Source organism: Barbus barbus (genome assembly GCF_936440315.1).
Source record: "Barbus barbus genome assembly, chromosome: 28".
Lineage (NCBI taxonomy): Eukaryota > Metazoa > Chordata > Actinopteri > Cypriniformes > Cyprinidae > Barbus > Barbus barbus.
The window spans coordinates 28,501,622-28,514,480 of NC_136756.1; the positions used below are offsets into that span (position 1 = coordinate 28,501,622).

Below are 12,859 nucleotides of genomic sequence, written 5' to 3' on the forward strand. Positions count from 1 at the left end.
TTCTGAAAACACAAAGAAAACTTATATGCATAACATTACATTAAATACACAGCCCTGCAAAAAATCAAATCTGCTAGTTGGCAAACAGGCCTACTATTACCTAATTTAAATATAAATAAAACAAAAATTCCATTGTTTTTCACAAAATAAGAATTTAAGGCCTCTGTATAAAAAAATAAATAAAAAGTTTTTAAGTGAACATTATCCAAAAATAATGCTTTTTTAACTCATAAATAGTGCAGAAGCTCATTGAGGCCTAAAATCAATAATTCCAAAAACAAATACAAAACCTGTGCAAACTGAAAGAAAATAAGATTGAATCAACATTTGGTGATAATATAGTCATTTTTGACTGGGAACATCAAATTAAAGCATTTTCAGCACAGCACAAGGGATATTGGGGAGAAATAAAATGATAGTAACATAAGGTCCCTTTATGAAGGTAATGGCGTGTGAGTGGATGTGAAGTGTGCTGTAATCCGTCTCATGTGGACTGATGTCATTATTACAGCATGATCTAAAGCTGAGCGAGGGAATAAACAGCAGTCAGGAGATAATGACTGAACCCGTTAGGAGTGAGTCTGAATCACGATGCAGTGAGTGAATACAGAAAGAGTGTGAGAATGAGCCTGACGCTAAATCCATCAGCCACACAGATCTTCACTGATTTAGAGAATTTAACTCATTTGTTTCAGTGATAAACACTTTTTCAGCACCTTATTTCTATTGCATCCTATTTGTGTTCACCAATGAACCATGTAAAATATAAACCATTTTTTGTTGAGTTTCATATTTGATACATCAGGCTTTTATGGTTCATATGTATGGAAAACAGGCTCAAATTGAGCAAAAAGAAAATAGGCATTTTGATGCAGATCCTGATATTTATGTCAAAAAGTGATAAAATTCTGATCCTTGTAATGTAAATCAATGAGATCTTTATTACAGTACAGCAGATACTTGCATAAAATGTATAAAAATATTAGTCGTCACTCCATATCTCCCAAAAATATGTCTTAGTGAGATGATATTTTTAATGGTTAGTTTTATCATCAAAAAATATAATGCAAAGCAATACATTGATGAGTGAGAGATGAACAAACAAAGGTTCCTCAAAAGCCTGATGATCATATTTAATACAAAGCTGCTTCAGCCCAGTACGTGTTCATCTGGAAATATTACCAACACAACAATATAAAAATTATTCTTAAATTTACTTTGTAAAGATTTGACAGCAAAAAGACACACAAAGCACGAGCTGAAGGTGGACACTTGTACAATTAGACTAAAAGAGCTTTTACTGAATAAAAAGTCTAAACTATCATTCAGACAGAAGGCATGTAGATTGTTTGTGACAGGTTTTTATCAAATTGATCATTTAGAGGCCTATCAAATATGATACAGTAGCTTTATAGGGTTAAATATGACTTTATAAAGACTTTTACAAAAGCATACAGCATCACTTCGTCTCCGAGACCATCAAAAATCCTTCTAGAGAGACTTATAAAAAACCTTCTCTATGGACAAAATAAAAATGTGATTTTCAATCATCTCCCAAAGACATTTCCACACAGATGTATCAGACAGAGCAATGAAAACATCTTTGCACAGAGTATAAAGTGTGTCTTATCTCCAGCTCAACAGATTGATGTTGTTTCTTACCCCCCCGTATTTAAGCACTCAATCTCATCCCACGTGTTCGTCACTCTGAAGGCATTCCACAGCGATTACCAGTAAAACACGGCTGTTTCACCTCACTCATCATCTCTGGAGTTTCATATTATACATTATAAGCATGTGTGGAAACCAAAGCACAACTCACTATTTCAGACTTATAATGTGTTTACATCTATTTCATCTAAAAACTGAGTGAAAACAGTCGCGATGCTTTTTTGTCCTTTTTTTCAATGCAAAAAAAAATCTTTTTTGTAATTTTACAGTAAAATACTGTTAAATGTACAGTTTTTGGAAGCAAAAAAGAGCAAGTCGTCTCATAATTTACATTGAAAAACAGATTGGCATTCTCAGAATCCATTTGATGTTTTTCATTAAAAAAGCTGTTTTTGTTTTTTCTTATCGCTTATGTAAATTTGGGTTTTGTGTTACATGTAATGTTGTTAAAATAATGCATCATTTTAGTGCCATGACAGTGGTTTGTGTTTGTGTGTATGACAACTGCTATATTTAAGGCCTAGTATTTATGGTTGTGGTCAATATATTATAATGGTACAAAAACAGATTTTAGTACTTCAGTAGGTTGGTTTATCTTCATTTTCATTTATTTTATTTAATCAGGGACAATGCACATTAATAGTATGTAAAATGGCCAGATAATTTTCATCCGTAGTCCCTTTTGGCAGGTTGATGTTAAGGACAGGAAGAAAATATAAACAAATAATATTAATACACCAAATTAAGAACAAGGAGAAAATGTGAAGACTGAAGGAAAAAATAAACTAAGAAAATTACAGACTACCATATCCATAAATCACTATAAATGATCACAATTTTGACGGGTCAATAACCATATTTTCATCTTTTTCAAGAAACCACAGTGTGCTGTTAAATGTTTTAATTCTCTCAGCTCTACTGGGAGTCTATTCCACTCATGTGTTCCTCTAAAAGCAAAAGATCTTCTTAATGGCACATTGCAATCACCTCTAATACCGACACGTGTATACCGTCCTGTTATCTGATCAATGCAAGCCTTAAAAACCGGTGGAGCAAAACCATTAAGATCTTAAAAATAAATACCAAAGCAGCAAATTGAATCAAATGTTCCCAACTTTAAATAGAAAACTTAGTTAATATGCTACAATGGTGAAAACTGTCTGTTTTTTTATCCAAGACCTTAAGAGTTTGTTTGTAAATCTTTTCAACTGGTTTAAGAAAAGACCTACATGTTGGTGTCCAGGCAGTCATACAATATGAGGAATAATCATTGAATTCGTGAATAAAACTGTTGCTTCATTGGTCAAACTATTGCTGATAAATCTGGAATTCACTCAATTAAATTTCACTATGTTTACCTCATTCTTCACATGTTTTTTAAAAGAAAGTTGAATTAATCAGATTGTTTTTTACTAAAATATTACTATTCTGATAAAGTTCTGGCTGCCCTTTTTCACATTTTTTTACATGAATGAATGCACTTTAGCTTTTGAAGAAGTCAACAAAAAGAGGTATAATCTGATTAGCTCAGAAAGCAACAAAAGCAGCCGAATCATCTGTTCATAATGAACAGCAGGTCAGTAGAGATGGACAGCATTGTGGTTTGGAGATTCAATGTAAAGAGCCATGGGAATAAATGCGAACTGTTGAGTTTCTGAACTGCCTGTCTCGTTTTCTTGACCAATTTCAAGCGAAAATGAAAGCTGTTGCTCAAATGGAGATGATGTGTCATGATGTTTGTGATCATATGCTGCAGTTTATTCAGCCTGAGGTCTAATAATCTCTGAATCACAGTCCACTGGTGTTTCATACGGACAGTCAGAGCAGAAATACTGAGATTAACAGAGAAAATCAGCTTCTGAATGACTTCAGTGTTTCTACAAACGCCTAACAGAGAACAGAGCTGCTTTGAAACACTGTAATAAGCATTATATTAATAAATGTGACTGTGACTCTAGACTGGTGTTATCTTGAGATAGTTTATTAACTTACTTTCACTGAGGCTGCAGTGGAGATTTATCGACATATTCATATTTTAATGACATAATCCTTGAACTTTAAGTAAAAACAGGATAACAAATTGGCATGGAAATGAACCGGACAGTGTTGTTATTTACTCACCATCATTTTGTTCCAAATGCGTTTCTTTTCCACAATGGAAACACAAAATCCTCTCGCGGCCTTTCTTCCACAGAATGGAAGCAGACAGTGACCTTCATATCACTTCAAGTCTTCTAGAAAAATATGAACTTAAGAGAGGAACAGATCAGATTTTTGGCTGATATTCACTGAAGTGTACATTTAATGGAATTAAAACAAATTTAATAAAAAAAATCCAAATGAATCAATATATTAATAATATATTCTAATAATATGCAAAATTCGTAAATAAAATACAAATAATGTTATAATAGAATAATACAAATACAAATCAAATAAAAATGGTAAATACAAATAAATGCATAAATAAATACATGTCAACAATAATAGTTTTGTAATTCTAATATTTATTATGCATGCCATTTGATTGTGTTTGTTTACCTGTCTGCGGAGAATGAGTCTCTTCACACTGATGTAAATCAGCAGGCATCATCACATCTGCAGCAACGGATGACTGTAGGACACGATCACAGATCACATACACAATATTATGAAAGACAGGCTAAAGGAGCAAGAAAGCATTCATCGATATCACAAAAACACTGTGTGTGCATATCACCGTATCCCACATATTGTGTGCATGTAAGTTACATGCTCCAGGGATGAACTAAGTCTTGAATTACAAGTGACACTTTAAGAGCAAAGCACATCCTTGAGAGAAACCTGTGGCACACAATTTCAAAGCCATAATTTTATCTGGTCTGTGCATCAGTGCATTAAAGAAATCAATAATCTATCAGCTAATCAGCGCCCTCTTCTGGTAAGTGTTAATGATGTTTGGTTAGTATGCAAAGGATAGGCCTTACATTCATGGGTGGACCTAGAAAATTATTTTTAGGGTGGCATGAGGACTGTGAGGGGTTTAAATACCATAGCAAACAAGCATTCAATCACCTACACCTAATCTATAGTATATCATCTAATATAGTATATCCATACCAGGGCGAGTAGATAACCTGCGCTCAGCCCAGCATACACTTATTAAATAAATACATATTTTTAAAAGAGTCTTTTTCCTAAATATTTGCATGTAAATTGTCCTCTCCCCAAATTTCTCACTACCGAAACAGTAATAATAATATGTTTTGCTATTTTCTTTAAAAAGAATTCAGAGGTAAATCAGTAACAATGACCATTTTTAACAATATTTCAAGTGTAATTTATGAGATTTGTTGTATTTTGAATCCATTTTTCTTTGTAAAAGGCAAAAAGTTTATCATACTTATTTCGAAGTTAAAGATTTCATTAGTTTGAACCAAAAACATAACATAATCATAACATCTTAGTTAATAATTCAGTATATTGAGTTTATTTTTGACAATGTTTCGGTAGTGTCTGCACATTTTCGGCAGTGACAATAATGTTTTGAGCACATCACATCTCAGTATTTTAACTCGCATAAACACTACTAAAATGAGAAATACAGCATTTTTTACATAAAGTTTTAACATTTTTTATTTTTTTACTTCACTTTTAAAAAGAATCAAAGATACTTTTAAAAACAACAATGGAAAAAAAATACAATATTTTCATAAGTTGAAATTTAGGGGTTAGGGTTTGGGACAGCCACCCCCCAGTTAAAAGTACCCAATAAATGTTTATATATATTAAGCTTAATAATATTTAAAATATTATTGTGGGTTTCAATGGATAAAAGACGGATCTTAGTAAACATCTAAGTTTTGAATATTAAATGCTTTTTTGGTTGTGGGACAGCAGTTTGCACTACTTCTGTAGAATGGCCCATATATAACCCTACCTCTAGATGAAAACATGACTTTTTTTAATTTGAGAAATTATTTTATTATTGTTAAATTTAATTATTTTATGCATGGCACGTTTGTTTACAACAACAGATCAACACGTGCAGATATGTTCACAAGGACACTCATAAACACACGCACACAGACTCTGTCGTCAATTATTAAACAAACATGATACTGTTCAGCGAGAGAGAGAGAGAGAGAGAGAGAGAGAGAGAGAGAGATCACACAAGCCACAGCCATCACACACACACACACACGTCTGATCCTGAACGTCGACACACTCCTGCTGGATATTTCTCAGGATTGTTCTGCGTCCTGATGACCTCTGACCGTCCCTGATGGACTCAGGTAAAGTGACCGGCCTTCATCGTTCATGCTTTCAGTCCCGCACAAACTCATGGAAACTTCTGTTCCTCATAACGTCAGAGAGTTGGCGAGGCTGGAAAACAGCCAAGAACTTAGTTGTTGGGTAAACGCCTCTGTTTATAAAACACACAGAGAAGACCGAAACGACTAGAAAGAAAACAGCAGATATGAGACGAGATCTGCTTTTGTTTGAGCCAGTATCATTGATATACTATTATAGTTTTTGATAATATTGTGAATTAGATTAAGTTTTATATTTTCTGTTTTCACTTCAAGTAATTAATAAATTATTGCTTTTGTCATTTTAACGAGTTTTTTTTTTTTTTGTCTACATTATTAATTTTTATTAATTATTTGAAGTTTCTTTATAGTTATTTTAAACTTCAACAAACTAAACAGAAATGTTGCCTTGGCAACTAGATGAAATAAAACAAGTTGAAATAATTTCAGATAACCTATGTTTATTTCAAGTAATTAAATTGTTCTATGGATTTAGTTTTAGTTAATAACAGCCAGTTTAACCATGTCCTAATGCAAAACAGCTATTTTATTAAACAGCAAAAATATTTACAATAATCTACAAAAAAATTCTAAATGGTATTTTCAATAAATGCATTAGAATTCCAGCATGATAATTTGCACCAAAACACGTGACAACTTGTAAAATGTTCATTATGTTTCTTTAAAAAAAAATCTATTTAGAATATTCAGTGTACACCAAAGAATTGAGTGAAAAACGTCATGACATCTCTGCTACTCTAGTAAGGGAATGGCATGTTTATGAGTGCTTGTTATTTCTGATGCGTGTCAGTTCAGCTGAGAATAAGAAACTCTGAGGCTTGACCAACATTTAGAGGAGATCATGCTAACTAACAAACTAAATTCAACAGTTCATCATTTGAAGAGCATAAATGGGCCACCAGAGAACATCTCAGAAAGCACCTGATCACTTTCAACCATTTCTGAGCGTTAAAGAGTCTTATATATCATGAGTGAATAATTGATGGGCTGTTGTGGAGGTGAAGGTTTCTCCAGGAGCAGAGTTTCCAAACTGAGAGCGAGTTTCAAATAACTCTCAGGTGGAATATTACAGTGATGTGTGCAGCAACAAAACAAAACAATTTGATGTTCATATTTTCTAAAGACAACAGCCTCAGCCAAAGCATTTTTATGCAATTACTAAAGAAAACACCCAAACTCCCATTACTGGTACACGTCAGAATTTGACATGTTGGGCTGCTGAAAAAAGTTGGGGTTCAGTAGGATTTAAAAAAAAAAAAAAAAATTATACTTTATTTAACTAAGGATGCATTAAATTAATTTTTTAAAAATGTGAACATTTATAATAAAATCTAATAATCTATATTTTATTTCAGCTAATGTTTTATTTTATTTCAAATGACAATTTTTTATGGTTTTGATTTTAAGTAATTATAATAGATCATTATTAAGTTTTAAGTAATGATAATTGAGCATGTCTTTCTGAAAAACAATTCTAAATTATAAAATTTTATTAAACCGCTAAAATAATAAAGAATTTAGATATTGTCTTAAATGCATTAAAAGTACACTGAAACTAACTTAGTGTGAGGTCAGTAAGAATTCATTTATTTATTTTTTAATTCACTACTTTTATTTAGCAAGAATGCACTAAATTAATCAAAAATTAATAAATTAATCTGAAGATCATGTGACACTGAAGACTGAAAATACAGCTTTGATCACAGAAATAAATTACATTTTATATTCACACAGAAAACAGTTATTTTAAATTATAAAAGTATTTCACAGTTTTTACTGTATTTTTAATATAGGTGCATGCAAATAAATGCGTTTTTGGTGAGCAGATGAGATTCTTTCAAAAAAATCTTACTGACTTTAAACTTCTGAATGGTATTTTCAACATAAAAATCTTACCAACATCAAACTTTTGAATGGTAGTATATTTTAAACTAAAATTAAAAATAACATTACCTTTAACCTTCCATCTGTCTGTCCCGTTCATCAGCCGCTCCTCCGAACAGCCCTGATGATCGAACTCATCCAGGGCCTCCCGGCCTCCAGGAGGCTCGTGAATCCTCCGGACAGAGAGAAGCCACGACATTACCCAGCATTCCTGCATACGACTCGGTCAGCATCCTCACCGCCGGCCCGTTGAACGACATAGACAGCATCCAAACATCCCATCACGCATACGACACCGACAGCAACCGCACCCTGAACCCGGCGTTCGACACGGACAGCACTCACACCCTCCACCCGCCGTACACGAGCCCTGCTGGAGGTGACAGCCCGACCAGCAGCGTCCCACCCAACCCTCCTCCATACAGCCCACCGGACCCCAAAACAGCCCATCTCATGTACCCGCAGTACCCCAACCAGCCCGTCATCGCCTGTCAGCCTGGAGCCAATCCTGCTTTCTACCAGCCCTCCTTCCTTCCGCCGTCCACTTACCCATCCTACACTATAGTAAGATCCTGCTTCACCTCCGACACTCGTAAACCAGATGCTGATTAAATCAAAGTCTCAAGCAGAAATAATATTTTCAGTGCTGGGTAGTAACTGATTCAGGCCTGGTTAATACAGGATAGAAGGTGACACGGGAGTGGATTTTCAAACCGTCCCAATCCAAATCCTGTGAAAAAACTGGGGGAAAATCCTCCCCCATCCCAATCCCAGAGGAATCACTCCCATTCCCTTCCACTCCCGTGTAGTTTTTTTGGCTGGAATCTGTCAGTTACAGTAAAAAATACAGTACAGATCACGGCATGCCCACCTTAGTTTAATAAAAACCCAAAATTTAGTTTGTTATTTTATTGAACTGAGAGCCAGCTTAAACTATGCACAATGTGCATTGTACACACATAAAATTTAATGTAAATCATCCATGCAAACACACACATGCACACAATATAATTATATAATATATAATAATATAATTCATTTCTGACTCCATTTTGATTATGATTTTTGCAGCTACATTTTTGCATGGGAAAGCCTTCTTCTTAAGAACTATGTAGCACTTTGTAGCCGCAAAAATCATACCAACCATGATGTTTATTATTGGTGGATGGCATTGGCATACTAACTTGGTGCGTTACTGCCTCCAACTGTTACGGGTGTGGAGCACGTCATTCACTTAAGATAGGGCCCTATCATACACCCGGCGCAATGCGACGCCAGGCGCGAAGCTAGTGTTTTTTGCAAGTTTCATCCCAATGCAGTTATCATTTTCACGTCCAGCGCCACGCTGTGTAAATCGCAAATACGAGGTGTATTCAGGCACATTGTTGGTGTGTTGCTATTAAGAGGCCACTGAAAACAATTGCACCACTGACCAACTAAAACCTGGTCTAAAGTCAATGGCACAGTATTTTTGCTTATTAGTAATATGCGGCTATAGGTGGGTGCATTCAGCTTATTACACACACAGGGACACGCAGCAGCACACAAACATGCCAAATATTAAAAATGAAGGGATTACAATGTAAAAGATTATTATTGTGTATGCATTAAATCCTCGCACACGAGCAGATCCCTTTCCTCTCTGGAGAAGCACTAAGTCTTTATATTTAAATAATATAAATATAAAGTTAATATTTCAGTAATTTAACAAGACATTTGCATGTTCACAGTTCTCCAATGTCGGTTTATGATCACATAGACATGCAAGTAAACAAATAAAATATTTATATTTTTAGTGTTCAAGTGTTTTATTTAAAAATATTTATTTTTCTGATTAATTATTAGCTTTTTATCAACTCAGTCAAACCCACTGCAGTTCTTACATTAACCCCAGTTTGGGAAAACCTGGAGTAAAGTAATGTTTAATGCATTTTTATGATGTTGATATCAAAGAATGAAATATATTTTCTTTCTCTGTGCTTTTTTTTTTTTTTACATCAATGTGGTACAATTAATGGTAAGTTAGGTAAAAAAAAAAAAAAAAGTAATCCAAAAGTAATCTAAAAAAGTAGTCAGATTACATTAGCCTAAAATGAGTAACCTACATTACTTGACTACATAACTACAATTTTCATTATGTTATTCATAATCAGTAACAGACTACAATTTGTAAGTAATCTACCCTGCACTGAATATTTCCAGTTTGTACAGCTCAAGCCACGTGACCCGAACACTACGTCTAAAAATATATGTTTATAACTTGCATATTAAATTCCATCCTTTTGGATTACAGTTTTAACATAAACTAATAAACTTAATATCAAGTTCAAGATATGAACTTCCTGAATAATATGCATTGAATAATATGAAGCATATACAAAAGAAATGGTGCAGAAACAATTTTTCGCTCAGAAATGGCTAGTAAGATTAAAGAAACGGCAAGTAACACATTGAATTAGAAGTTAAATTTTAAAATAAAAAACCTGAAATAGTATTTTCTTGCAGAAGCTACTCCAATAATCTTTTAAAGTTTTTTTTACATTTTATTTAGTGTATTTTATTACCATTTTATTTAAAAAAATCCTCAAAATGCATTTATTCAAATTGCTTAGAATCAGCATAAATCTGTTCAATGTACAATGTTCATTCTGTTCAACTGTATAAATATGGTTAAAATATAGCTATTCAATTATTTAAAATGTAAGAGACTGAAACAAATTGGATTTATGATAAATATATTAACCTGTTTGTGTATTTAAAACATTTACTATTACAGAAATCTGACCCGTTTCAATCACGTATGCCTGACATTTGACATTAAGTTTATTAATTTATGTTAAAACTGTGTTATCCAAATAGATGGACATTTTATATTTCATTTAAATACACAAATCTTAACTTTACTATTTCTGCAATATCATTATATCACAGAAATAATAAAACTAGTATGCCATTTTGAATTCAGCAACATATGAACACAAACAGGCTGAATTCAGAACAGTCTACCGTACTACTATATGGATTTGACAGAAACTTCAGGTTATTCTGAGGGTTATTCTCAGTTATAAGAAAAACATTAGCCACTTTGAATAAAAGGCATCAACTAGATGTGACCCTGGAGCACAAAAGCAGTCATAAGCAGCACAGGTGTATTTGTAGTAATAGCCAAAAATACATTGTATGGGTCAAAATTATCGACTTTTATGCCAAAAATCATTAGGATATTAAGTAAAGATCATGTTCCATGAAGATATTTTGTAAATCTCCTAATGTAAATATATCATAATTAATTTCTGATTAGTAATATGCATTGTTAAGGACTTCATTTAGACAGCTTTAAAGGCTATTTTCTCAATATTTTGATTTTTTTGCACCCTCAGATTCCAGATTTTCAAATAGCTGCATCTCGGCCAAATATTGCCCGATCCTAACAAACCATACATCAATGGAAAATTTGACACTTATGGCTGGTTTTGTGGTCCAGGGTCACAATAACTAATGATTACATTAAGTAAGTCTGGAGCTTCAGGTCAAGTCATTGTTGTTTTATTCTTGCTGTTTGGATCTAAACGTCTAACACTTGATTTCAGTACATGAACGGGCCGCCGCTGGGAGAGGAGCAGCCGCCGTTACCTAAAGATTACCTGGTTGAGTCTCTGCTGGTGACCATCTTCTGCTGCCTCATGAGCGGCCTCGTCGCTGTCATGTACTCGTATGAGGTGAGCACCTGAAACACAGCGCATTAGTACAAATACACATGCATAGAGTGACACTGATTAATAATGACCTCTGACCTCTCTACAGACCCGTGCGGCGCTGACCAGGGGTGACATCCGTGAAGCGGAGAAAACGTCCCAGAAGGCTCGTCTGCTTATCATGTTCAGTTTGATGTTCGGCATATTTGTTTTTGTGGGCTGGATTATTTATGTAGTGATAGTGCTCTGTGCATAGAAAGCTTCTCAAGCTAACCAAGGCTGCATTTATTTGATCAAAAAATTTGCTAAAACCAGATAAATATTATTACAATTTAAAATAACTGTTTTCAGTTTGAATGTATTGTAAAATGTCATTTATTTCTGTGATCAAAGCTGAATTTTCAGCGTCATTACTCCAGTCTTCAGTGTCACACGATCCTTCAGAAACTCAAAAAACATTTCTGATTATTATTCATGTTGAGAACAGTTGTGCTGCCCAATATTTTTGTGGAAACTGTGATACATTTTATGATACTTCTGATGAATAGAATGTTGAAAAGAACCGCATTTATTAGAAATAGAAATCTTTCGACATTATAAACGTCTTTACTGTCATTTTTGATCAATTTAATGCATCCCTATTGAATAAAAGTATTAATGTCTGTCAAAAAATGTACTCTTACGCACCCCAAACCTTTAAACGACAGTGCAATTGCTGGGAAGAAACTAATTTTATAAGCTGTTGTTTGAAGGTGTACCATCACTTTTTAACTATTATTATAAAATGTGGTAAATGGTATGGTAATAAAGTCATGAAAACTCACACAAATGAATGTATGGGAACTATACCAGTCGAAAAACATCATTCAAACATTGACTGTTTGTGTACAATATGCTGAAACTCCTGTATAGCAGTAAAAGTGAGTCTCATATGAAAAGCACAAAGTGTGAGATTCAAACATTAACGTCTTGCATTGTAAACAGGGTCACCCCTGATTTTATTGCATCATGTTCTATGATATGTACTTTCAGAAGATAATCACCGATAGAGTTTGTATTTACACTTAATTACATTCACTTGTTCCTGGAATAGGCCTTTTCCTGTCACTGATAATAAACCTTGTATTTTTGTTGACTTAGTTACGTAAAAACTACCATCATCTATGACTGCTACCAAACTGAATTAGATGTACAGTCTCTATTGTTTATAAGAAGCACTATTGTATGAAACCTAATGTATTTATGCTACACTGAATAAAAACAAACCAAAAAGGACAACACTATTTATGCGTTTAA

The 12,859-nt window shown here is 33.7% G+C and overlaps 1 protein-coding gene across 1 annotated transcript; it reads left to right on the top strand.

Moving 5' to 3' along the window:
- Nucleotides 1-5,750: 5,750 nt before the first annotated feature.
- Nucleotides 5,751-12,816, top strand: LOC306848185 (proline rich transmembrane protein 1B-like). The gene is made up of 4 exons (XM_079382573.1): nucleotides 5,751-5,945; nucleotides 7,972-8,432; nucleotides 11,459-11,587; nucleotides 11,673-12,816. Exons 1-4 carry the CDS (start codon nucleotides 5,936-5,938, stop codon nucleotides 11,817-11,819), a joined length of 747 nt encoding a protein of 248 aa, XP_079238699.1. The 5' UTR covers nucleotides 5,751-5,935; the 3' UTR covers nucleotides 11,820-12,816.
- Nucleotides 12,817-12,859: the final 43 nt, after the last annotated feature.

Excerpts from the sequence above, each read along its gene's own strand:
- LOC306848185 (XM_079382573.1), top strand. Across the intron at positions 8,433-11,458 it reads CTTACCCATCCTACACTATA|TACATGAACGGGCCGCCGCT; the intron begins GTAAGATCCTGC and ends ACTTGATTTCAG. Across the intron at positions 11,588-11,672 it reads CTGTCATGTACTCGTATGAG|ACCCGTGCGGCGCTGACCAG; the intron begins GTGAGCACCTGA and ends ACCTCTCTACAG.